A 27012-nucleotide genomic window follows, 5' to 3' on the forward strand; every position below is an offset into this window, starting at 1 on the left:
GGGCCAGCAGGGGGCGGGGCCAGGCCGCTCGAGGGCGGGGCCTGCGCCGCTCCGCCCCTCCCGCGCGCTCCCGTGGGCGCGGCGGCGCGCTCGGCGCTGGGAGTGAGGGAGGCGGGGTGTGCATAGAAATGCTTTATTTCAATGAGCCCGAGGGGAACGGGGGTAAGGCACGGGGCGGCTGTAAACACGGGGCAGTGCAGCAGAGCCAGGGCGGCGCCAGCAGACGGCTTCCATTGAACGGGGGGCTTCTTGTCCTGAGCAAGGACTGCGGCCAGTCCTCCTCCCCACCACTCCTACCCCAACATGCCTCCTTTAAACTCAACTCCTTCACCTCCTGCACCTTCCTGCTGCTACCACCTCACTTCACTAGGTTTCGCCTCCTTGAAGGAGCTCGGTGTGCTACATAAATCTCTTTTACTTACATTCTGGTGTCTGATTTTATGCCATATATTACTATAAAAGGGGTGGGGGAGGTTCTCAGAGGAGCAAGCATCCGCCCTACTTGTCACTGACAATGTCTCTAGCAATCAGCTCTTTCATTATTTCATTGGTGCCGCCGTAGATCGGTTGAACACGGGCGTCCACAAAAGCTCTGAGGGTGGGAAAAAAAGAAAAAAGATTATTTAAATAAAGATTCCTTGAACTGCATATACAATAAAAATAGAAAAGTACCAACTTTTATCTTTGAAGATCCCACTTTTCACAGTAAGCTATTCTTCCCATTTTTAAAAAGATTCACATACATCAAGGTGTTTTAAAGGCTCTACAAAACCAGACTCCTACCGCTTTTTTCCCCCCTCACTTCTTGTTCCCTCTTTCCCTCACATCCCCAGTGCATTAACTCAGCTCTCTCAGCTCCGGCCACCAAAACCCCACTCGGCCCCGCCCACATCCTGTTCGACAACAGCACGCCTGCATAAACTCCGAGAGCCAGGTGCCTCCTTGTTGTGAAAAAACAACTCCCGCAGAGCCAACCTGATAGTTATCATGGTAATCTGCTCTAATGCCCTGGCCTGTCTAATCCTGTCAACAGGACTGCTACCAGCGCTGTCAGTTCTTTCTTTCCCGTGGGCCTTAAACACCTTGGGAGGAAAAGTGCCAATTTTCTTCTCGTCAGCCTGGCTACAGCTTTCCGCTGGTACCAGCTCCAGCTCCATGTGGGCCAGCAGCTGAAAAGCTGCATGCAGCCAGAGCATTTCCATCTCTGTGCTGGAACTGGCCCCAGGACATGCATGGCTGGTGACAGCACACAGGGTGACAGTGTGCTTTTCCATCCTAATTCTGCGTCATTATACAGGGAGTGCAGCCCACTCAATCCCTGTAGATCCCTGATCCCTGTAGCTCAGCTGCTGAACTACAGGAATCACCATCCCCATACGGACAGCCGCTGCACACACAGATAAGCAACACTTCAAAGACACCCTGAGCGGGGCTTGCTGACCTCCCTATTTAATGAGATAGCATGCAGGACACTCAAAAGAAAAAAAAAGTGTCTGAGCATTAAAAACACACGTTAAACAGTTGTTTTAAAGTAACTTTTCATACTCTAAGTATATTTAGAATAACGAATCTAAACCTGCTCACTTTAAAAAAAATGAACTCTAGGTATCTGCTTATAACAACTGGGGTTAACCTTTCTACTTTTCTTTCAACTTCAATTTAACCCTTCTAACTTTTTTTTTTTTTTTAAACAGAAGCTCTACATACATTATTGTGGCAATGGAATATACAGAAAAATAAAACCAAAAGTCTTCCTAGATAATATAAGGAAATAGTAAAAACTCTGTAACTGTTCCAAAATACATAAAGCAAGCAAGAAATTGGGAATGACAAATCTCCCTCTACATGTAAATCCCTCAGCTTTATCATTTAAAAAGGTACGAAAAGCTGAACATAACCACTCATGCTCTTGATTAGGCAACTTGTTATTTTACAGTATTAGGAAGCTTTAGGCTGACCAACATTTTCTTTCCTTCATGCATATATATTTAATTCCAGATAAATTATGTACACTAGCTCATTTTCTTTTTTTAAATACCTTTTTTCCCCCCTATTACTCCTACAAGGAGAACTTCTGTTTTGTGAAAAACAGGCAATTGCTCAACAGGTTATGAATTATTTGGAGGATCAAAACAAAGCTTTCCTGTAGACACCTGTACAGAGGATTGCCTTTCAATAAACATGACGAGAAAAGGAACAGTAAATCAGTACTAACACAAAACAACTGACAAGTAGATGTAAAAGTGCCTCATTTTACTTTGCTAGGAATCCTTCATCATTCAAGTCTGAAATCTTACGCTTACTTTGCAATTGGATACTCCCACATGTACCCCCAGCCTCCGTGCAGTTGCACACACTGAGTAGCTACGCTGTTCTGGAGATCAGACGACCTTAAATAATGAAAAAGAAATTGGTTGTTAGAAGGATGTATGCTGGGACACATTACCAGAGACACAGATAAGTTACCAAGACAAAAATATAGCCAACCTTTTTATTTCATATAACTGATCTAAAGCGTTGGCCATTAAAATACTTTAGATTGTGAGGGCTATTTTCTTCCTGCGTGATGAGGAACGCATACATTGAATTGAAAAGCATTTAAGATCTGCTCCCCTTACAGAAGAGCTTTCAGAGAAGGAAAGCTTTCAAGACAAACAAACCTGTTTACCTTTCTCACAGGCCAAGAGACTTCTTTTGTAAAGCAGGTTGGTATATTCTCTGTTCTTATCAAATCCTTCAGTTGAATCATAAAATTCAAGAACACTGCAGGCTTTCTGCCCCTCCCCCCCCCCCCCCCCCCACCATGATGCTCTTTAAATATAACCACTATTAGGGAATACTTTATTTTCCCCAAAAAAACCTATAGATTTAAATTCTTACGAATACTTTAATTCTTAAACAGGATTGCTCACTGCAAAATATTCAATAATTTTATGATCTAAAATAATTTTCTTAAAGCATTCAGTTTTGTAAACCTTCCCTCTAGAATGTGAGGGATAACATGCCCTTTGAAGTTGATGTCCTGCATCTCTCAGCTTCTGGCAAGCTGCATACTTCATGTTATTTCAAACAATCAATGAAAATCAGACATAAGAACCCCTAGGATTTTAACTGCACTAGAAGTTCAAGCTAAAGTTAAATGACCTGGGAAAAAACAAACAAATAAAAAAAGCAAAACAGTTTCAGAGTGATAACAGAAGTAAAGACAATGACCATTGGAGTCAATTGCTTTTCATGGAAGAATGTAAGAGGAGTCCTTTCTCCAAACCAACCCTCCAGCTAGGTTCTTACAGTTTGTTATACCAATTTTAAATCTGCAACAGTGAGTTACTGCCAACTGCCTTCTTTAAGTATATCTCCAAATTTAGCTATATAGTACAACTGGTCACCACAAAGTCTACACACCTTTCACCAGGTATCAGGAGAGAGACACAAGCTACACTTCAAAATTCACCCAACCTCTAAATCAAGTCATTGACTGGGCAAAAGTTAATACGCAAAATTAATGGGAGATAGTCTCCTGAAATATTAGGGAATGAAGCAATTCTACTTTCAAACAGTTTCTAGACCATCTAAGAGTGCTATGGAAAGGAGACACAGGAACTCTATTAGGGAATGGGGAAACCCATGACAAACTGTGGCACTAACACGTGAGTGGATAGAGGAGTTTCAAATTCCTTGCTTTGGAAAAATCTGTTGAGGAAGTAAGTCTGCATCTGAGCTGGCACTAGCTGTTTCCTCCTCCTCAGAACTGAACGCGTCTGCTTACATACCCGTTATTTCTAGGTAAACAGTGCTAGGAATAGCATTCAAACAAAATCCTTACTTTCGTAGTAGGTGTTCTCACTGGATTCCATCAGCATTTTCTGCTTATTAACTCTACACTTACTTTTGAAGGTCTAGAACCTTTAAATCTCTATTTTCTATAACCTTATTTGTTAATGCCTGGCATGCTTTTTTCCTCCTATCTTTTTTTGTCAAGATAAAGCTATTACAAATTCATGTGCCTTATCTTAGATGCTTGTACTCATCCAGATTTCTCTGGTTAAGCCTAAGTTAACAGATAACACCATCAAATACAGGGAGAGGGAGGAGAAGTTCTGGCTAATAAAAGAAAGAACTGTTTAGTCTCAATTGCAGCAATGGCTGTAGCCAACTATTTCTTCCCAAAACCAAACAGCTTCGAAAAGTAGCTGGGCCAAACAACTATTGCTAAGTAATGCTAACTGAAAAGTATTCTATATCATATGAGCTTCAAATTAACTTGTGGTTAAGAAAAAAGAAAAAATAAATGATTTGTTATAGAAAAATGTAACAATTTGAATACCAATGAAATGCTCACTTTTAATTGAGGCTGAGTCCTAGTCTTAGTATTAATGGAAGCCTGTTTTAAAAGCATGCTATTACTTTGAAATTGATTTGTTTTAGCAGCCCTGGTTTTCAACATAACTGACTGTTTTTGACTACTTAATTTAAGTTAAAGCTAATGGCCTCTACTAGAAACTGACAATGTTATTAATCAGACAGTAATTTTATCTTTTGTTCAAATCTGAGCAGTTCAGCATTTTTATTATTAGACGCCTGTTAAGATTATACAAATAACATTTCCAAATTACTTTAACCACATACCAATACTTAGCCATAGAAGCTGTGGAGGAGTCCAGGCGTTTATCTGCATGCAGCTGCAAACAGTTGTCCAAAAAGGCTCGTCCCACACAAATCTGCGTTTTCATTTCTGCCAACTTGTGCTGTACAGTCTTATTTTGGTAGTGGATGGACAAGGCAGAGGAAAGAAAGAGCAGCAGTAGTACTGTTTTTAAGTTACATTTGAAGTAGAAAGGGAAGCATTTTCTAGAAGCATTTCTATTAGATATCACTGTTTCAAAACAGTTTGGGCTCTTTATATCTACATGTAGCTTGTTTTCAATACAATTACATCTTTACCAATCTTATTAGAGACAATTACTGCCCTTTAATCCTCTAGACCAACTCAAAACGTGGCATTATGGGGAAAACCCCCCAAAAGCCTGAAAACAAGTTCCTAGACAGCACAGAGTTAAGAGGTAGTGGGAGCTCTGTTACTCTCTGCTCCCTCTTGTGGGAGAGTGTACTTTCACTCTAGCTGTAACATTTATTTCATCATACATTGGATGCACTTCCTGAGCATTCAGTTTTTCGGAGTTTAAGCGATGCCAAGAAATATGCAAAAACAAAGGAATTTTTAGACCAACTATCAGAAAGCTTTCTGACACTGAGTTCTGCCACATTGGAAAAGACTTTCTAGATGGAAAAGGTAAAATCCATTGCTAAGGATACCTAAAATCCAGTAAGGCAAGTATGTCACCGTCTTGGAGCAATTCTGGTAGGAATTGGATCAAAGCACCAAACAGGAACAGAAGTTTTGCCCAATCTCACAGTTTTAAACTTTTATAGAAAAAGCCTTCTTGCTTCCCCAGACAATTAACATAACCGGTTTTTAATACCGTACTATAGCAGAACTCAAAGAATTAGGCAAGTCAAAGCTCTAATTAGAAAGGATTTTTGATTCCATGCACATTTAAGTGCAAAAAGGAAACTGAAAAAGTATGCAAGAATTAATTATTTTTTTTTTGACTCAAATTTGGCCTCCTGGTGATTGGCAACGGTTTACCGTAGAAAACGTTATTTTGGAGGTCTCTGCACAGTGAACTACTACAATCAGAAAGCATTCTACACCTACATAAACTTTAAAATACATTTGTGTTAAAACTGCTCCTAGCACATACTAAATTCCAGTATTTCTGAATACTAAGTTCAAAAAGAAAAGAAGATCATAATTTCCTGAAAGATACATACCTCGTATTCCAGCTTCTGAAGAGCTCAGTTCTGCTGCTATTCACAATTAAATATTTGATTTTGACAAAGGAAGTCAAGACAAAAATAAAAATACTCCAGCTCCAATTATCTCTAAGTATATCAAAAGAAGCTAACATCCTCCAATGCATAGGAGTCACTCCTATCCTACAGATGAAACATACAGGAACTTGGTCTGTTTCAGCCCTAAAAGATGATGAAGTTTTCAGGAAAATTACAACATCAAACGTTGCTTTCCATGTTATTGGGTTTTATGACAGCAGCTAAATAGCACAAGCATGCCTCAAAATATAACTTAATTAGCACTGTCAAAAGTGAGCTATACTCCAGCAATAAATCCAACAGTTTTACAATGCTATCACTTGAATATCCAGCTACCTGGTAGTTGAGGAATCTTGTTACTACACCCATAAAGCTGAATACAAACACCTTTGCAGGCATTCAGGCAGCAAGGTCACTGCTTGGGGACCCTGAGCATCACTCTCACAAAGATCATGTTGCTGCAATGCATTATGTGCAGAGTTTTGCAGTACCTGCACATGCACCAAGCTCTTCTGCAGTCTGTAGGATTCCAGGCACATACAGGAATCCAAGCAGGTGTAATACACCCAGTGATTAGGACCTCTGATGGTAAAATGCAAGCCTAAGAGCAATAAAATGTTTTTACTTCATCACCAGCAAAAAGCCAGTATAGTTTCTACAGCATATTTCACTTCCAAAAGCGGTACTGCTGTAGTGTACCTTATTGACTTAAAATACACGCGTTGCCTTTTAGTGGTTTTTAAAAACGTTGGGCATAAAGGAACAGCCACAGCCCAAGAGTGAAGTCTCTGCAAGCAATCCTTTGGTAACAGTCCGGTGATTTTCACTTGCTCAACATTACAGGTACAAATGTATACAAATTCCATTGTGCATCTGGCTTTACAAGTCTTACAATTTAAACTCACCTGCAAGTGTGCAATCGTCTTCCCAAAGGCTTTTCTTTGCTTCACGTAATTCCTTGTTTCTTCAAACATGAACTCACAACCAGCAAGAGCCATATCAGCAATTAACAGTCTCTCCTTTAGAAACACAAATTACAGAATCCAGGGGAATTAGTCCTACATTTCTGTGCATCAGACACACACACGTAAATGCACAACTGGGAAACAGATGTTCAGTGATGTTCATTGAGAAAGGGGGGCAGAAGTCACACTAGGGATCAAACCAGACACTACGTTACTGAAATTAATGAGCGGGACAAATGTCTTGATGCTTGAAGTTCGCTTTTAAGGCTTGTTGGTCATTTTTCTGATAGAACATCACCCCAGAAAAATAGCTACATGTCAATCATAGGATTCCTACTGACTGAAAGCTTCACATCAATTTCTGCTTATTAGTTTTCACAGCTCATTTAAAAAAAAAAAAAACACAAAACAAACAACACACAGTATTTACCTATTTCAATAGGACAACCCTTGAAAAAACAAAACCTACAAGAACACTGCCTGTTTTTCCTTCCTCTCATAAATTGTTGAAAAACAAAGTACAGAACGATTGCTTCTTGCACAGGTGAAGTCATCTTATGCATTCCATTGAACCTGTCTATGAGTGCATCTATTTTTTTAAAGCAGTACATTTCCTTTAATCAGGTTTCATATTTACTCACAGTATAAAATTAAATAAACATGACCTTTACCAGATGAGGCAAACAGTCAGTTTTGACAAAGCACAGTTGTGTTTTGAAAAAAAATCACATTGCCTCTTTGTCCTCCCAAATCATTCCAAAGCTTCAGTAAGTCAAACTGTGTTATTTTCACTAGCAAGACATTTTGGTAACAACTTCTTTACTTTGCTATATGAATAAAGAAAAAAAAAATCTTATATCTTTAATATGCTTCTACAATTAGAAAAGTTAGAACAGCAACGCTTGGTCTTTCGTTAGAGAATGCCAAATGCATGAGAGCTCCAAGGTGTATGTAGTCTACTGAGCAAAATGGTTCCATACTAGAAGTGCACAAGGAAACTGACACGTTCTTTAATATAATACCCTACGTTCAGGTTCTTCAATAACTGGGATTCAGAGCTCTGGCTTTGAGCTGGTGGGATGTCAACACTGTTACTAATGCCCAAAGAACTGAGCATTTTAGCACTAGAAACTGCATAACTCAGGTAGAAAACAGTAGTATCAACAGGACACTGCTTACAGACATCCCAATTCTGAGACAGATGTGGCTCTCCAAGATTGATCATCTCCAAGATTAAAGCAGATTCTTGCAATGACAAATGTTGGGTCTCTGTATTCTTCCTAAAGACAACAAACACTTTCATTCCTCTTACCTGAGGGAGCTCTGCCATCAAATAATAGAAGCCTTTGTTTTCTTTTCCAAGCAAGGCACTTGCTGGCAACCGCACATCTTCGAAAAACAGCTCTGCTGTGTCCTAAGAGGATTTTAAGTGCAAGGGTTTTTAGTCTGACATTCTCATCTCTTCATTTCACTTTTTTTTGTGTCCCATTTTTTCATGCTATTGCATTAAGTCATAGAAAAAATTAGGTTGGAAGGGTCCTCCTGAGGTCACCCATATCCTACTCGAAGCAGCTTCAGCAACGCAGACAGCTGAGGGCCTTGTACAGTTACACTTCCTGAAGCGCCAAAGTAGAAATTTCCTCAGCGTAACCCGTGTGCCTTGCTACCCTTTCACTGTTCTCCTCCATCTCTACAGACACCGTTTACGCAAAGCTAAAGACAGCAACATGATCCCATCCCTTCCAAGCTTCTTCAGAGTGAAGAAATCCAGCTTTGTAACCTCTCCTTGCACGTCATGTGCTTCAGACGTCCATATGCAAACTCAGCATACGTACTTTGGATGCATATTTTTTGTGCTCTAAAGCCTAAGAGTTAGGATAACACCACAATTCCATTCTATCTTTATTTAGCTAGTGCCAGGAATTAACCAGTTTTAGAATTCCTCCAAGTCTACTATGGGTTAGAGGTTGTATGAACTTACTTGAGCTTTCAGGCCAATCTTGTTCAGCTTGCGTCCTTTGATGAAACCTTTTGTTCCATTTTCCACCAGAAAAAGGCTGATTCCATGGGCAGGAGATCGGGCTTCTCGGTTTGTAACTGCAACCACAATCACTACATCACTCATCCAACCATTGGTGATGAATACCTGTATAAGGAAAAAAAAACAAACTTGCTTTAGAACAAGGTCTGTCAAAGGGAGGAATTAGTTTGAGAGGCATGGTTTGGATCAGAATTTAAGTTAAAGAACACAAACCTGTTTCGTTTGTCTGTCCCATGATAAAGACAGAAAGTGCTATCAACTGTATACATCAAATTAAAAGAGAGGTTCTCTTTTAAAAAATATGATTTAGCAAGGTATAAAATACAAAAACTATTGATGGTTTCTACTAACAACTGCTTGCTACAGTTCTGCAGAATTATCCATCCACCTGCCATAATGACTCATCCTAACTCCACCAAAAGAAACGCAGTCTTGACTTCAGCTACACAGAACAAATGAGTATTCTTTTAAACACCTACTGTAAAAAAATTGCTTGCATGCATTCTCACCACCTGAAATTCTGCTAAGGCCTTAAGTCTCTGTCAGTACTATGATTCCAACAGGGTTACAAAATAAGGGGACAGAAGGATGAAGCTTTAAAAAAACAAAAACAACCCTACCACACATCTGTTGAACCCACACTTCTATTTCAACACTTTACTTCTGCCCTCTCGCTTTCTTATTATGGGAACAAAAGATGAGGTTAATGCTGCCAGCTTTGTAACAGCTTGACAGCATATACTTGGAATCTAATGCAGTGGTTTTGTCTTTCTAATATGAGCAGCAGGTTCCTGAATAAAGATTCCACAGCTTGCATTTTAACAAGCCACTCAGACCACAGAAGATTTCACATTGGTAGCACATATATTTTGTTGTTCAACCTCAGCACTGAGAAATAACCCTGGTTCTGCTTATACTATGCAGGACTTCTTCCAGTTCAAGGAAAAAGAAAAACTTTACATATGATTATTTAAAAGCTACAAAGCTACCTGCTCAAACCCTTCCATAAATTGGTCCATAAATTGCCAATAGCAAAAGTATAATAAGTCTTACAAAAAAAAAGGCAACTGGAAAAAAAAAGTGGAAGGACTAGGAGGAAACACTGATTCCAGTGTACATCCCTCACTGTGTGCATTCAGCTACCAAAGGCTTCAAGTGGCATACATGTCTGCTCACTTACCTTACTCCCGTTAAGAATCCAGTCACTTCCATCTTTTTTTGCATATGTTCGTACTCCTTGCAAATCACTAGAATGAAATTCAAAACGTCCTTCAAGAAACTGTTCCAGAAGTTGCAATTTGTATCTTAAATTCTATCCAATATAAAGTAGACTTCATACCATCCCTACACACAGTCAGTGAAAATGCACAGGATAACGGAACATGGTGAAATGGTTTGGAGTGTAACAAACCAAAAGCCTACTGCAGAAAGGGATGTAAATCTACGCCATTGTACAAGAGCATGAGGTCCTATTTTAATGTACTGGCTTTTGGGAGGTGGTAATAATCAAGAACTGACACCGATGTATCAGTAATGGGTCAGCCTCCCCTTATGCTGATATGCTTCAGAAGACAAATGCCAGACAAAAGGACATCTTCCAAGCAGGCTCAGTCCTAGCGAGGAGGCTCTGCAAAAAGCCATTGGCAATGTCTACCAGCTGGAGAAGTGTGACACCAAAAGCTTTTGCTCTTCACCTGTTCCTCTGTTTTGGAAACTGGCCAGATCAGCTGTGTCTACCCAAAACATGTGCTGTCTGTCCTTCAATAATGACAGTAAAGGAGGGACACTTCTGTTTTGAAAGGATTCAGAGGGGAAAAAAACAATACAACGCTCTGTTTCACAACAAATCTAATACCAAAGAAGTCAAACCTTCTTTGCTGATGTATGTAATTTTCTCCTTATTACATTTCATATTAAAATTATATTCACATGACAAGCAGATTATTAACTATAAATTCATATTATAAAAGCAAATGCGAAGCGTATTTGCCAATGGCAATACAATAAGGAAATGCCTTCTAAGCAAGAATATTGAAATGACAAAGCTGTAATCTGTAAGTCTGAAGTCCTACCTATACTGGGTTATTGTGTAGTTACTAAGATGACCATATAACCAGGATACTCGTGACTTTTTTTCCACTGAGAAATCAGTAGACTGCACATAACATTATGACCATCTGTCTTTGTTTTTAGCTTACCTGCCAGCCCCAGGTTCTGTCATGGCAATGGCACCAATACACTTGCCTGCAGCCATTTCAGGGATAAAGCGTTTAATCTGTTCTTCAGAGCCATAGTTTGCAATGTAAGGCATGACTATATCTGAATGAAGGCTGAAGCCTGGGCCAGTACAGTTAACATACATCCTTGGAAAGTGGGGAAAAAAACAAAACAGTTCAGGCAGAAATTTAACCAGTGAACTTGACAACTTTACAACACGGCCCCAACACTGAAAAAAAGCTCGACCCCACAGAAGTCTCAGGCATAACCTGAACATGTGGCATTTGTACTGTTATTTACAGAATGTATGTTCACAGCCAAATTGTTGTATAACCTAGAAGACTAATGAAAGTGCTTCCCTCGGCCACGAAGTCCTAGCAGTAGAGCACAATGACATTTATTACTTAAACAATTATCTGGAATACTTGAAGCAGGAGAGACTTATATAGGTCTAAAGTATCCTTCTCATGAGAAACACTATTTTCTGTAACCGTAGAGGAAATCTTATGACAAAAACAGTTTATTGGTAATATGATTGAAACTGTTCCTGAAGTGTCTAGTACTTACTGCTCCTCCCAGACCACGGCAGAAGAGAGAATATCCGCTCCAATGCCTCCATGCTTTTCAGCAATAGCAACACCCAGCAAGCCCTGCTGTCCAGCTTTTTCCCAGAGCTCCCTGCTCACCTGGCCATCCTTCTCCCATCTGCAAACAGCACAACAACAGAGTCATCCATTAAATTCCCCCGTACTCTCTCCCATTTGTCATGGCTGCCACTTCACACTAGAGCACCTTCAGGCAGGTTTCACTGCTCAGGAGAGAGACTTTCAGTCTCAGCAACACACAAGTGGGGTGAAGAGACAACTACATTTCCCAGCTAAGAAGTGATGGCTTAATAACAGGTTTTCCATTCTCCAAGCCCACAAACACCACTGGCATTCCACAGACACCAACTATATAACACGTTTGAACTCCTGTTTCCAATATATAACCTGACATCTCTTTAAGCCTTGTTATGAAAGGCTGTGCTGCCTATTGGTCTGAGCACTAGACCAGGATTTAGGAGATTTAGCCACAACCATCTGGATAATTACAAGCAGGTCTTTGTCTTCCAGACACACTATTTTTCCCACATACAAAACGCATATAAACACATCAGTTTGTGAAAGATTTCAAATGCATCAATGAGAACTGCTTTTTAAGAAAGAACTGTCAACACATTAGCAACCTTTATATATACGTAAAAAAAAAAAAAAGTCTGTGTACTTTGCACTGTACTTTGGTAAATTAACGCTGTACGGTGGTTTCAAGTCCACAAATAGACAGTTAAGGCTCATCTGCTGACAGTCTGCACATTTAAAACTACAGGAATCACTTGTTCTCAGAAAAATATTACCTTTTAACCGAGTTTGCCAACGTGTTAGGAAGCTGGATGGCTATTAATGGCACAGAACAGCTTTTTTTTTTTTAAACCACATTTTTGAAATAATATGGTAGATAAATTGGATGAGAGAGACTCCTCCAACACACTCACGTGTGTTAGAGCTATACCACAGCACTTCATCCACAGTTAATAATGTATCTTATCCTATACACTTAAGCTTATTCCCAGAGCTTTTGCTCCTGCACTGGAAACCTTAAATCCCTCTAATGACCATACTTGCTTTTTTTGTCCCCCCATTTTCAGGGCTATTCCTGTCTCTATGTCACCCATCACTAAAACTTTTCCTTCTCACAACCATCCACGTTCATTGATGCCATGCCAGTCTCTTCATGTTGGCTCAGCCAATTGATATTCTGTGCCTGAAGCCTGCTTGTTTACTTCAAAGGTGTGAGAATAAAATGTTTCAGAGGTCGCTGAAGTGATGCAAGAACAGAAGTCTGACTTGTTCCAATCTACCTAGTAAATAGTGGTGTCAGCAAGCTAGTGAATAGATCATAATTAACCTCAAGCAGATCCAGTATCTGGTGCAGCTTTGTAAACAGAAGTCATGCTAACAAAAGATGAAGGAAACTATCTGTTTTTGTGCACAGAATATGATTATATAGTGGAAAATCCACTTTTCCATGACTTTGAGGTCCTGGTTAGAGGGTAAAAAAACAAAAACCTGGCAACAATCCTGATATAAGCAGTTTCCTTTGCCTCCTGCTGTTCATTTCTGCCCCAGAGCCACAACACCTCACCCACTCAGTTGTGCCATCTCGATTGTTTGTAGATACACTCTGAACTGCATCAGGAAATTTGTCCTGCAGCATGACTGAAGAATAAGCCCTTCGTTATCCCCCCCACTGCTTCTACAGGCATGTTTTTTCAAGTAAAGTGAAATTGCTCAAGACAGTACTGCAGCTTAATGCTTCAAAAAAACATGTTCTCAGTTCATTCCCTTCAAAAAAAATGTTCTCGGTTCCTTCCCACCTCACCCCCCCCAGCTATAATATTATACAACTAAAATAAGGGGAAAAAAACTCCAGCTCCACTTCAGTGGAAGAACGACACCTCTACTGTGTAGAAGAGAGCACGCACACTTCCACAGAAGCAAAAAACATGCGAATTTAAACCACAATGTTTTGTGCAATTTTCTGGGTAATGCATACTCCAGCTTACCATCCTGCATGGACTGTATCTGCAATATCCATTGCACTAATCTAGACACAATGTTAATGCTTTTTGGATGACAACATGGTAACTGTCTCCTTAACTTTACCATCAAGACACCAGTGTCAGAGTTAATAGGGATACTTCGGCTGAAACTCTACAAACTGCATTTGTCCTGCTTAAATGCCTAAAATGATGGTGCCAACTCAGCATTCAGTGAATTTTGATTGTGTGCACCTCATCCACATGTGAGTTTTATAGGCAGATTTGTTTTAATCAAGTCAATTTGAAAATAAAAGGTAAAAGAAAACAAATATCCTGTTTACCTTGTCATATTAAGTAACACCCAAAAAAGCGTATTTGGAATAAAAGCAAATTATTTGGCAAACCAGAATGTTTGAAAGGTATCTTACTCTGCATGAAAAGGCAGCACTTCTTCCTGAAAGAATTTCCTGGCACTCTCCCTGAAGATATCATGATCGGATGTGAAGATCCTCCGAGTTCCTATATCGGTTAAACTTTTAGCCGAAGAAGGTTCTTGGCGCTTTGTGCCATGCTGTTCAGCATGTGCAGGGCTAAAAAAGAAAAGCGAACATCCGTTTGAACACAGGCACCCCTATTTACGTAACCTTTTTATAAGAAAGGAAACATCTGCCTGCTAAACTTAGTTCATATCACAAGTCTAGCCTGCTATTACATCCAAAGGATACTCACAATAAATACCGTACTTTGTTGGGCTTTGAGAGACAGTAAAGCAAGAACATTTTGTCCTTAACACTTCAAATACATTAAAAACAATAACAATACATATATAAGTAAGGGGATAAAATTTCTCATCCTTAGAGATGCTAAAAATCACCACCTCCTCATCCCCCCATGGCACAACCCCCAAAAGCAATTCAGTTGAAATAACAAACTTTTTGATTGAGCAAAGTTTTTTTGTGGGTTGTGATCCTTCAGTGATATTTAATTCATCCCATACACGGTCCCCAAAGCCCCAAAACTTGAAATCCATAATGGCAAAAACTTAAACTCTCCAAAATAAAAGTACAACATGGATTTGCACACTCTTACCGCTGTATTAGACCCTGCATTATCATAAACTTCTGCAAAGTTTTAACCTTGAAAATAATACTAACATCTCCTAGCTTTTATTATTTTTGCATACATTAAAAAGTTAGCACAGGAAGGTCAATCATCCCAGAACTCGACACTAACATCTGCAAAAATAAGCTTTTTTTTTTAAAAAAAGAAAAAAGGAAAACTGAAACAGCAATAGATTTCAGTAGTGGAAATCGCATGAGGAAAGCGTAAATAAAATCAGTAAGTACGGTTTAAAACTTTTCCAGGAGCTTACAGTGTAAAGGATGACATACCACTTTATGGCTGAATTGAGATTTCATTTCTCACCTTTGTGCGTTGGGTTCTTTGACTTGCTTTTACTTTATTGCCACAAAACATCAGAAATCATATCCACAGAGCTGAGCTATATTATAATGGAAAAGACATTCTCCAATCCTTGCCCAAACTATGCAGTATTGCAACTTGCTTGCTAATATTTTGTGCTTTCAGACGCAGGCTTCCCACGCTAGGTATACAACGACTTTCCCAAAAGCTGTAGCTTATTTTTAAAGCTACTTATGACAACACTGAGCTACATTTAAGATGTCTCTTTTGTTGTCTCGGGGCGCACAGCCCACTTGGCACGCAGACAAGGGCTCTTCCACCACCTTCCACCACCCCACAGCGGCACAGCTCAAAATTTAGAGGCTGCCCAAGGCCACCAGGGCCCTGCTGCTCCCCCTATAACCTCTCCTGCAGTGGGATAGCCTGTCTCACAAGGGCAAGGACACGTCCTCCCTGTCACCTGCTGTCACCACTGGGACTCCGTGTCCCTGAGCGTGACCAGAAGTGGAGCAAAGGTCAGCCTCGTCCCTGCGAGGACGCTCCCAAAGCTGTTGGGCCCAGGATGCTCAGGGGGCTCGCCCGGATCCTGGCTGCCCTCCTGCAAGCAGGGCACAGACATACGCATATAGATAGACACCTATAGATGTGTATACACACTTATATAGCTAGAGATTTGTATCTGTGCCTAAAAGCTTCCTGCCACATGAGCACATGCCTATAACCCCTCCAGATACATACAGGCATGTACACCACTCACATGTACGACCATATACATGTACATACATGGGTACATACACTGTGAGTAACCCCACGAGCACTTACACACCCACTCCCACATAGACAGGGGAGCACAACACATTTGTGACTAAACATGCACATTGTACATTTGCCTAGACATCTGTGCCCCCACATAACGCCCAACGAACGGACACCCCCCTCCCCTCAGTGCCTCCCTTGATGAGCTCCTTCTTCCCCCTTCCAGCCCCAAACACAGCCGCCCGGATAACCCCCCCACACCCGTCCACGCCGCCTCCCCACTCCTCAAAGCCCCCCAGGGACCCCGGCACCGTGCCCACGCCGCGGCCCGACGCCCCCTACCTGGCCTGGGTAGAGAAGGGCCGGGGACCGGCAGCCCGCAAGAGCCCACGCAAGCGGAGCAGCCGCGCCGCCATTTTGCGCCGGGGCGTGGCGGTGGGGCAGCGCCAGGCCCCGACCGCCGATCCCGGCTGCTGGGGCGCCTCCCCGGGAGTTGATTTTATATTTATATGTATAATATATAATCCCTCAGTTTGTTCAGAGGTAGCTTTCAGTCAGGGAGGCGTTGCTCCCCTCCTTGCCCTGTGTTGTAAAGGGAAGGATTTCTGCTCCCTGAAGTCTGTCATGAAATACACGCCTGTGTGATCAAGCACGCTTCTGCCTACCTTGATTTATAAATTCCTTCTAATCCATCCGTGTTTACAATAGGATTACGATGAAATATCTGCGTTTTTTAAGTGTAGTTTGGAAATCACGTTATGGAAGGAAGCGAGGAAGCAGAAACAATCATGGCTCAGGCACCCCACAGCAGGGTGAGGAGGGGAGTGGGTACTGGGGTGAAGGGGGCTGTGTACTCAGGGAGTTATTTAGGGGGTTATTTGAGTGATTTCACTGGGCATGAACCCTTCCCAACCTCTGGGAGGCCTTTAACTCAGCTGTGTCCTGCCTCCTCTGAGGCAATGTCCCCTCAGGGATGGGGCTGTCCCTCAGGGTTGTGCCCAAGAGGAGCCACAGCCAGACCCAGCAGCACCCTTCACGGTCCTTCTCAGCAGCCAGACAGCTCCACAGGCCCCAGGTGGGTTTTAACTTACAGAACAAGTGTGCCAAAATTTTTGGCGTTCTTATTTTTACCTCACGACCACATCCCTGTTATGCCCTTTCTCCCAAGGCTTTGTTGGTGGCATCCCCTCTCTCCTGGGTCAGCCATCTGGGAAAGTTTTGAGCTATCAATGAGCATCTTTCCACTCAGAAAGGAGCTCCTACCTGCTTCCTTTAACAATAACAAAGAAGCCCTGAAATACAAACTGCCTAGAAATTAAATATTGTCGATTAACGGTTGTTGTGATGAGGATTGGGTTAAAACAATATATAGCCCCAGGCAGTGAGATTTTATATGCTTTCCTCACTCCCCACATGGTGGAGGGGAAACTTCAGGCATTATCTCCTGGAGTCATGAGGTGGCACAAATTTGTAAGCAAAAAGTAGGTTTCAAACACTCATATTTGTTGAGAAACAAAACAAAAACAAGATTGTAATGGCTCAAAACTCAAAAGCAGAGCAACACAGAAGATAGCTTTCAAAGTCGTCATTTTAAAGCTAGTAATTTACAAGGAGGTGAACAGAACATAATCTTCTGAGAGAATTCCCATGATCTGGGTGTTTTTGTACATCAGGCCATAGTCTAAACCTGTTGTGATTCTTTTCAACAGACAAAAATTCCTCATTTTTGGTCAGCAATGTTGTGCCTAAGCCACAAGATGGCGCCAGAGGCATTGCTATTGCTACTGATGGGCCTCCTGAAGGGACACACAGACACAGACACAGACACAGATTTCTAGGTTGGAAGAGACCTCAAGATCATCGAGTCCAACCTCCGACCTAACACTAAGCACTCCACTAAACCATATCACTAAGCTCTACATCTAAACGTCTTTTAAAGACCTCCAGGGATGGTGACTCCACCACCTCCCTGGGCAGCCCGTTCCAATGCTTAATAACCCTTTCGGTAAAGAAGTACTTCCTAACATCCAACCTAAAACTCCCCTGGTGCAACTTTCGCCCATTCCCCCTCGTCCTGTCACCAGGCACGTGGGAGAACAGACCAATCCCCACCTCACTACAGCTTCCTTTAAGGTAACTGTAGAGAGCGATAAGGTCGCCCCTGAGCCTCCTCTTCTCCAGGCTGAACAAGCCCAGCTCCCTCAGCCGCTCCTCGTAAGACTTGTTCTCCAGACCCCTCACCAGCTTGGTCGCCCTTCTCTGGACTCGCTCGAGCACCTCCATGTCCTTCCTGTAGTGAGGGGCCCAAAACTGAACACAGTACTCGAGGTGTGGCCTCACCAGAGCCGAGTACAGCGGGACAATCACCTCCCTAGACCTGCTGGCCACACTGCTTCTTATACAGGCCAGGATGCTGTTGGCCTTCTTGGCCACCTGAGCACGCTGCTGGCTCATATTCAGCCGACTATCAACCAATACTCCCAGGTCCTTCTCGGCCAGGCAGCTTTCCAACCACTCATCTCCCAGCCTGTAGCTCTGCTTGGGGTTGTTGCGCCCCAGGTGCAGGACCCGGCACTTGGCCTTGTTGAACTTCATACAGTTGACCTCAGCCCATCGGTCCAGCCTATCCAGATCCTCCTGCAGAGCCTTCCTGCCCTCGAGCAGATCGACACACGCACTTAGCTTGGTGTCATCTGCAAACTTACTGAGGGTGCACTGGACGCCCTCATCCAGATCATCGATAAAGATATTAAAGAGGACCGGCCCCAGTACCGAGCCCTGGGGGACACCACTTGTGACCAGCCTCCAGCCAGATTTGGCTCCATTCACCACAACTCTCTGGGCCCGGCTATCCAGCCAGTTTCTAACCCAGCGAAGCGTACGCCAGTCCAAGCCCCGAGCAGCCAGTTTCTTGAGGAGAATGTTGTGGGGAACGGTGTCAAAAGCCTTACTGAGGTCAAGGTAAACCACATCCACAGCCCTTCCCTCATCCACCAAGCGCGTCACTTTGTCATGGAAGGAGATCAGGTTCGTCAAGCAGGACCTGCCTTTCATAAACCCATGCTGACTGGGCCTGATCGCCTGCTTGCCCTGCAAGTGCCGCGTGATGACCCTCAAGATAATCTGCTCCATGAGCTTTCCTGGCACTGAGGTCAAACTGACAGGCCTATAGTTCCCCGGGTCTGCCCTCCGGCCCTTCTTATAGATGGGCGTCACATTGGCTAGCCGCCAGTCAACTGGGACCTCCCCCGATAGCCAGGACTGCCGATAAATGATGGAAAGCGGCTCGGCCAGCTCCTCCGCCAGTTCTTTCAGTACCCTCGGGTGCATCCCATCCGGCCCCATCGACTTGCGCACATCCAAGCTCCTTAGCAGGTCGCCAACCATTTCCTCATGAATAGCAAAGGCCACATCCTGCTCCCCATCCCCTTCCGCCAGCTCAGGGCACTGGATATCCAGAGAACAACCGGTATTGCCGCTAAAGACTGAGGCAAAGGCGGCATTAAGCACCTCAGCCTTTTCTTCATCCTTAGTAACTAGGTTTCCCCTCGCATCCAGTAAAGGATGGAGATTCTCCTTAGTACTCCGTTTCGCATTGATATATTTGTAAAAGGATTTTTTGTTGTCTTTAACGGCAGTAGCCAGGTTGAGCTCCAGATGAGCTTTGGCCTTTCTAATTTTCTCCCTGCACAGCCTCGCTACATCCTTGTAGTCCTCCTCAGCGGCCCGCCCTTTTTTCCAAAGATTATAAACCCTCTTTTTTCTGCTAAGCACAAGCCGCAACTCTCTGTTGAGCCAGGCCGGTCTTCTTCCACGCCGGCTCGTCTTTGGGCATGTGGGGACGGACCGCTCCTGTGCCGTTAAGATTTCCTTCTTGAGGAGCGCCCAGCCTTCCTGGACTCCTCTGCCCTTCAGAACCGCCTCCCAAGGGACTCGGCCAACCAGCGTCCTGAGCAGCTCAAAGTCAGCCCTCCGGAAGTCCAAGACAGCAGTTTTACTGGTCCCCTTCCTGGCCTCGCCAAGAATAGAGAACTCTACCATTTCGTGGTCACTCTGTCCAAGACAGTTTCCAACCACCACATCTCCCACCAGTCCTTCTCTGTTTGTGAAGAGAAGGTCTAGCGGGGCACCACCCCTGGTGGGTTCACTGACCAGCTGCGTCAGGAAGGGAGTGTTGCTTCTCCTGGTTTTGGTCTGATATTCTGGCAATGCAGTTTGTGCTACCAGAAGCACCCTTACCGGAAAACTAACTGTAGCCTGAAAATACACACCATTTTTTCATTCAGGAGCCTGATCCTGTATTATATCGGATTAGGCAGGAGAGAAGCATGCACGGGAAAGTGTTAATGCAGAGGGGTGTCAAAAGGAAATGAATAAAACAAACTGGTGGGAATTGCTGAATCTGGGTGCCCAGAGGTAAGATTTGAGCCTGCCTGTGAGGTCCCATCATGCATGGAGTGCTCTCCATGGACTGGCTCCAGGGTGAGCCTAGCACCTTGGTCCTGGGTCTGTTGAGGCTGAGAAGGAGATTCACGTTCTTGGGGGTGCCCTGGTCACCCTGCTCACAGAGTTGGTGGCTTTGTTGCAGTGAGGAGATCTGGCAGGACAAATCCCACTGCCCACACACAGGATAAAATTATAAAAGAGCTATGAGATGGTAGATGCTGCCCTAAGCCACAGAAAAACAAGCTTTGCCTAGGCTTCCTATATCAGTTCCTGAGGTCAGGAAATGCCTCAGAGAGTGGCAAGCAGACTGATATTTTTCATATTTTGGGGGGGGCAATAAGGGTGGTTGTGAAAAAATGGACATTAAGAACAATGATTTTCTTTTTATTTATTTACTTATTTTCTGCTTGCAGAAAACAGGACAGAAATAGTTACCACAGCAGAGCAGAAAGCGCAGACACATCGCCGGCCTTCTTCTAGGTGCTGTTTCCAGTCTGGGATAGTGCTTTCATTATCACAGCCTTCTGCATGTTTGCAGAGACACAGAACTGTGTTAAGTGACAGTGGTGTACACCTTCCTTCTGGTCTTTTCATCTTCATTCCTCATGTGGACATGGTCACAGGGTGAGTCTATGATTTTGATTTTCCCCCTCTTCATGGTGAATCTTTCTCTTTTTTATGGTCATCTGCCATACCAGTAAGTGGCCTGTCTGTCTGTCCTGACCTGTAGTACAGACGTCTCAGGGGAGCGATACAGATTGCCATACATTCATAGTCGTAAATTCTCTTGAACTAGTTAGCTCTCCTGCTCTCATATTGTGTGGCTAGTGCCAGACTTTTTCCTTTAAGACTCCAAACTGCTAGAGCAATCTGTGTTATACCAGTAAGCACTACTGTCCCCAGTCATACCCAGCATTAGTATCACCACCTTTCTCATACCATGAGTGCTGCCAGCATGCCATAAAGGCACCGATTCAGTGGGCTCTAACACAGTGCATTACTACCCTGATCTGAGGACACTGTGACATCTGGGCTTTGTTGCAATTTGGTTTGGCTGAACCCCTCTTTTGGGTCACTGTTTATGTTCTTTTTTTACGATTTTCTGCATTTATAGGTCATTGCTACAGTTGGAAAGGACCCATAGTCTCTTCAGTGCCTCCTTTTTTGGGAACAACGTCAAATGTGTTTACTAAAAGGAATGTAATTTAAAGCATTATAATGCTGAAAAAGTGCATGGGGCCTAGCAAAATGCAAAACTTATAAACAGGGAAGTTGTAAGTTACCTGGAGAAAAAGTGTTCAAGTGGAGATCTGTGGGTAAGACAGGTTAAATGAAATTTGTTCTCGTTTTTGTCAAAATGTTCCTATTTTTCATCTGAGGAATATATCTTCTCCAGATACAAAGACTGTGCAAGTCTATCCAGGTCTGAACAGTTCTTTGTCAGGATTTCTCTTCTTTTTTTTCCAAGACTTATTCTTTGCTGCCTTTTATTTCCACTGCAGGTAAATAATTATAAAGGAATTGAGCAAACAAATCCCATTACATGCATTTTTTTTCTGTCAAACAAGCCATCTACAAGCTTCCACTTGTGTTCCTGGACTAGGACATCATTAGTCCTATGACATCTGCAGCAGCAGCTATTGCTGTGCAATTCTCCTCCAGGAATAGGTGTGTTGGATTTAGTTTTGACAACGGATGATTTTATGCGGGAAACTACAAGTAACTGCAGGCCTTGAATGCAAATGTCCTAGTTTTTCTTAGAGCTTTTCCTGTGCGATTGGCATGTATGTGGCTTTCCAATCATTTTTGATATCCAGTTTGAAGTGCAGGACCCACCTGCAGGCACGTTTTTCACAGCTGATCAGTCATAGAGCAGAGGCCCTCAGACAGCAGGTAAACAGTGGATACAAGCCCTGAAGGTGACTTCTGCCAGAGGGCCTCGGCTGTCTGCATATTTGGGTAATAGAGACTCCTTTTAAAAGACCTATGGTTCTGTGTATTCCTCTGTCTTGCTACATGTGGTGGTGCTGCTGTTTGTAAAGTCAAGCTGCAGGAAAAAACAGAAGCTTTGAAAATACAGTAAGGGACAGCACCGAGCCCTCTCACAAAGCTCTTTATTCCCTTTTTAGACTTTCAGTCTCTTGCAAAGAGAGTGCCCAACTATTCATGTCTGATATGAATACCCTAGAGCTTTGGTTTCTGAGTAGGTTATTTAAAGCTTATGTGCTGTCTTCTTTCAAGAAGAGCCCAGGTGCCAGTTTAGCACGTCTGGCCATCAGGGGACCTGCATGATCTTCGTCCAACTTTTCTATGTTGGCATTATAGTGCAGGGCAAGCTTGAACAAGATGCAGGCTCTCAACTTACTTCTCTGATATGTGACTGTCCTTAGTGAGCCTTTGCCTGGGGTTACACGGTATTAATATGCATGTGCGAGGTGATGTGACAGAGAGACAGGCTGTGGCTGATGAGTGGTGGGCCTCCTTTGGGGCGCTGGTAACCTTCCTCCATCCTGACAGAGCACCACGGTCAGGCTCTCACTCTCTGACCACATGTAGCATATAGACACACCGCTACCAGGAGATACAGCGCCTTCTCACTGGAGAGACACCACAGCCCTCCAAGACCTTTATGGGAATTCAGTCAGCTGGGTATCAGCATGAAGAGGGATGTGGGAATCAAGTGTGTGAGTCTCATGAGCAGAGAACATGGCTTGGCCTGAAGATGATGGAGATGATGTCCATCCAAGGGACAAGATTTTTTTCCTCATGTCTTTTTATGAGAAACTTCAAACCATCATGTTTAAAATGGAGTTGCCAATCTAGGGCGCTGGTCTTGAGTCTGTGAAGGCTTCTTATGCATACATGTGCCAGCACGTCTTCTTCTAGTAGCTGGGCAGCTGTCAGCAGTTTTCAACATGTGCCGGTACTGATTTGGAGCAGGATTATGTGAGTTACTCAGAAATTTTTTTCAAAATCATTTCCATCAGAGCTCAAGAACAGCAGCACTCCCAGTGAAGAAGTTGGAGGGGTTTCAACTGTAGGGAGAATTTATTATGTCTGTCACCATAGAAGGAAACTTCAGCTAATGAGATGTTCATCAGTCTATGTTCGCTTTAGCACATGGCATGGGATAAAAGTTCTCAAAGATGGCTGTGAAGAATTCAAAAATTCAACAAAGTTTGTCTCTTACTCAGATCTGTCAGCCTATGTACATCAGTCACAGACCATTTAAAATTTACTTATTTTTCAAGTGACACAGATCAGAGCTGCAGTTTCTGAATATAAAAGGCACACAATGGCATTTACTGAACACAATGGATGTTAATATGTGAAATCTATGTTGCTGGAGGTTGAAAGTATTGTTGTTGTCTGAAACAGGGCTGTGCACATATGGCCTCATCTCCCAGAACTGGTTTACTGCCTGCGTATGTAATCAATGGTGTATTTATATAAGGATGAAAATGTACTTCTTTGCTTTCTATTATATCAGAATCAAGATGAGTGGCATCCTGTGTGCTGGCAACAAGCACTTCCAATAGCATTTTAATCTGTCTTTCCTCAAGCAATATCAATGCTTACAGCCTCAGACTTCACATTCATTATTTGTTTGGTATTTGAGGGAAAGCCGTTCCATTCGACTGCTTTAATAGTGCTCAAATGATAAAGTTAATGCTGAGATCAGTCCCATTAACTGTTTCTTTATAAGTGCCAAGTAACTATGATGCTAAGGTCTCCTGATTCCAAATTATGTAGCTTTTCTGCTTTTTTAACGTAGATATTTTATTCGCATAATACATTGCAACATTTCTTTTTTTTCAATTAACCATCTCTGAGGTTTTGGATGCTGTAGCGCTAACAAGATACTCAGTGTTTCCTCCATCTCCTTCAGGGTCTTCAGCTGAAATCCAGCCTAACTGAAGCATTAACCAAAAATGTTCTCACCAATTCAGTGTTAGTGGTGTAAAATGAGCTTGAGAGGTCTCAGTTTCAGCTTGTGCTATGAATTCATTCCCCTGCTTTGTGCTAATTGTGTTAGACACAGAGGCTAGGAGCCATTGATCAGCTGAGGCTGTACCTATTAGTGCAGGCAAATAGAAAAGTAAGTTTTCTTATCCCCAGTGTAGCAAGGGGCTGGGAGAGGGTCGGTCTGTGTTTAATGGAGTAGTGCAGAACCTGTCAGAACTGGGGTGATGGAAGCTCCTACAGACCTGGGCAAATTAATGTTGTCACTTTAACATACACTGGGGAACAAAGGATTTCTTTAAAAGATGTTTCACAGCTTTCAAGAACCTCAATCAGCTGAGCACCAGTCTCACACAGGTATAGGTGTTGGGTTTAGAGATTGCAGAAAGGTATAATGGGATGGTTGCATTGCCCTGGAGTGGTTAGTAGGGTTATTTTTATGATTGTAGGGCTGTAATCTGAGCTTGTGTAAGTATTGATCTCTGTTATTTGTTTGGCTTGTTACAGAACCTTAGCGAACTTGTCAAAAGGTAGATAACTCCTGCTCTTTTTAAATTGTTCTTGATATATGTGATGTGACTATATGGTTCATCTAATTGCTGGTTTTTATTTTATCAGGGAGGTGCAAAAGATACAATAATAGCATCAGCCCTCACTCAGAAGATCAGTGATGGTCCTGAATTATGAAGGAATAGAGCAGAAGAAGCCTTGTAAGTTAAACAAAGGCAGAAATGTTTGTTGTTGATTAAAACCAGACTTAACTTTTCGTATATGCAGGAGCATTACAGATGACAAATTTTGAACTGAAACCACTTTTTAAATTAATGAGGTGGTAAATAAGCGCTGTCATTTGTGTAGAGAACAGCTTGAAAAATGATAGTGTCTGGTATAGCATGGAGTAAAAAATGAGTCCTTTTTTGTTTCTCAAAGACCTAAAGAAAACTCTTTCTTGAGCAAGCAATCTGGAGGGCTGATACTTGGGAAGACAAGATAAAACTTATTTTGTTTTTCTGACTTCAGTTTGGTAGACCTAAGAAGCGTAACAACTAAAGGACAGAGCCTAAAACACACATCCCTGGTCTCCCGTGGGGTACCAGGTGTATGGTGCGTGTTAACATATATGCTGTTTATGGAGTGATGTGCGGTTTAGGGTATGCATGTCCTCTGTTACTACAGTGTAGGAAGCAATAAATTCCTTTTACCTGGAAAGAGAGAGAATTTTCTGTTACTTTTGTTAGGGTTTTTGAGATTCAACAGGGCTTGTGTCTGCCCAAGCCCTGGGTGGGGGGGGGGAAGAGTTTAATGGGGGCTGAGAGCTTGGGAAGAGGATCTTCTCCTCAAAGAAAAGAGACATTTTATTATTATGGAGCACCAGGAAGTCTGGAAAACAGTCTGGAAACCTTGCTTGCTTTGGGAAGTGAGTCTCTAAACCACTTTGCATTTTTGTGTATACTTTAGAGTATAATTATGAATACCAATTATCATGGCTGTTTCTTTTAATCAGCATGAACTATCCATCTTGTAATACTTTTCATGCTGCTAAGGAAATACGTGCACATGTTTTTATTGCTTTCTATCAATCTCCCTTGTACATTTCTTAGTGCAAATCCTTTCCAGAGGATTGGCAATAGCCTTTCTTTTACAACAAACAGTTTGATTTAGGAGTGCTACTGCCTATCATCACTACATTGGTGAAGAAATGAATTGTTTATGGGCTAATCTATACCATCCTCCCAAACCATAGAGTTTGGTAATGGAAAGTTCAGTTTAATGCTCTAATAAACTGTGGTCTGATATATGCTGTGCCAATTAATCTAGAAGGTAGATGTGAGAGTGAAATCCTGTATCTTCAGCAGTGTTTCAGTCTTCATTCTGAAGTAAGTGTAAGTACCTGGGTAGATGAGGAAGCGTGGCATTCTTCATGATAAAATAAATGAGAAATAATAGGTTACTAAGGAACTGTTCTTTTTTCATGACACACTTAAGCCCTTCCTTGTACCCCTATAAAAGTCAGTCTCCCTGCTGTAAGAAGGATGCAGGTTTAAGATACATCAGGGCTACATGGACAACAAGATACTGCTTGGAAAAAGACTGAACCTGTTCAGTTTAAAAACTGAGATTAGTTTGAAAACCCGCTGAAGTGGAATGACCTTGTAATAATGGTATGAAATACTGTAAAAGGGGAGCTGTGTGGAAAAAGGAAAATATTGCTGTGGGGGAGCAGGTTTACATCACTGGGTGGGTTACGTTAGAGGACTTTGTTCAGTCAGGAGCCTTGTACATGCTGTGGCTTCTTAACAGTAATGTAGAGAGGGTGGGTGTGAAAGCTGGGTGGGCTCAGTGATGTGGACAGCCAAATTTTTCTGCCAGAAGGAGGATGCCTTTGCCAAGCTTCCTCACTGGGTTTTCCATGGTGGCATGTGTTGGAGCTACCTTTCCTCAGTTGTTCTGCCCTTTCTGCCTTGGTTTTGTATGGTGCCAGCTCTGCAGTGTCGGTCACCCTGTGTAGTGCTGCGTATCAAGGACCAGCATTTTGCAGCTTGACCTTTCCCTTGGGATCTAGCCCTGCTCCTGAGGAGTTAAACTCGATTGCTTTGAGTAATGGAAAGTATGTTCATTAACAATGTTCTATTTAAAATACAAAGCAAATGCAATGATAGCAAGAGGTGTCAGATGACCAGGACTGAGAATTATTCTTTCCATTTGGAGCCTGAGCAGATGCAGGG

At 42.5% G+C, this 27012-nt stretch overlaps 1 protein-coding gene across 1 annotated transcript; it reads right to left on the reverse strand.

The window, feature by feature from the left end:
• Nucleotides 1-117: 117 nt before the first annotated feature.
• On the reverse strand, nucleotides 118-16534 carry ACADL (acyl-CoA dehydrogenase long chain). Its single transcript, XM_035566056.1, has 11 exons — nucleotides 16220-16534; nucleotides 14128-14289; nucleotides 11686-11823; nucleotides 11100-11264; nucleotides 10082-10148; nucleotides 8842-9006; nucleotides 8173-8274; nucleotides 6801-6914; nucleotides 4630-4757; nucleotides 2304-2390; nucleotides 118-592 (listed from the first exon to the last, which is right to left on the reverse strand). The coding sequence occupies exons 1-11, from the start codon at nucleotides 16291-16293 to the stop codon at nucleotides 499-501; spliced, it is 1296 nt and encodes a 431-aa protein (XP_035421949.1). The 5' UTR covers nucleotides 16294-16534; the 3' UTR covers nucleotides 118-498.
• Between the last annotated feature and the right edge of the window lie 10478 nt (nucleotides 16535-27012).

The sequence above is a fragment of the Cygnus atratus genome, chromosome 6 (genome assembly GCF_013377495.2).
Source record: "Cygnus atratus isolate AKBS03 ecotype Queensland, Australia chromosome 6, CAtr_DNAZoo_HiC_assembly, whole genome shotgun sequence".
Lineage (NCBI taxonomy): Eukaryota > Metazoa > Chordata > Aves > Anseriformes > Anatidae > Cygnus > Cygnus atratus.

Coding starts and splice junctions, on each gene's coding strand:
- ACADL (XM_035566056.1), bottom strand. CDS start 16,293: ATGGCGGCGCGGCTGCTCCGCTTGCGTGGGCTCTTGCGGGCTGCCGGT. Junction 14,290..16,219: donor CCCTTCTCTACCCAGGCCAG/GTAGGGGGCGTC, acceptor TTTCTTTTTTAG/CCCTGCACATGCTGAACAGC. Junction 6,915..8,172: donor TGATGGCAGAGCTCCCTCAG/GTAAGAGGAATG, acceptor GTGTTTCTAAAG/GAGAGACTGTTAATTGCTGA.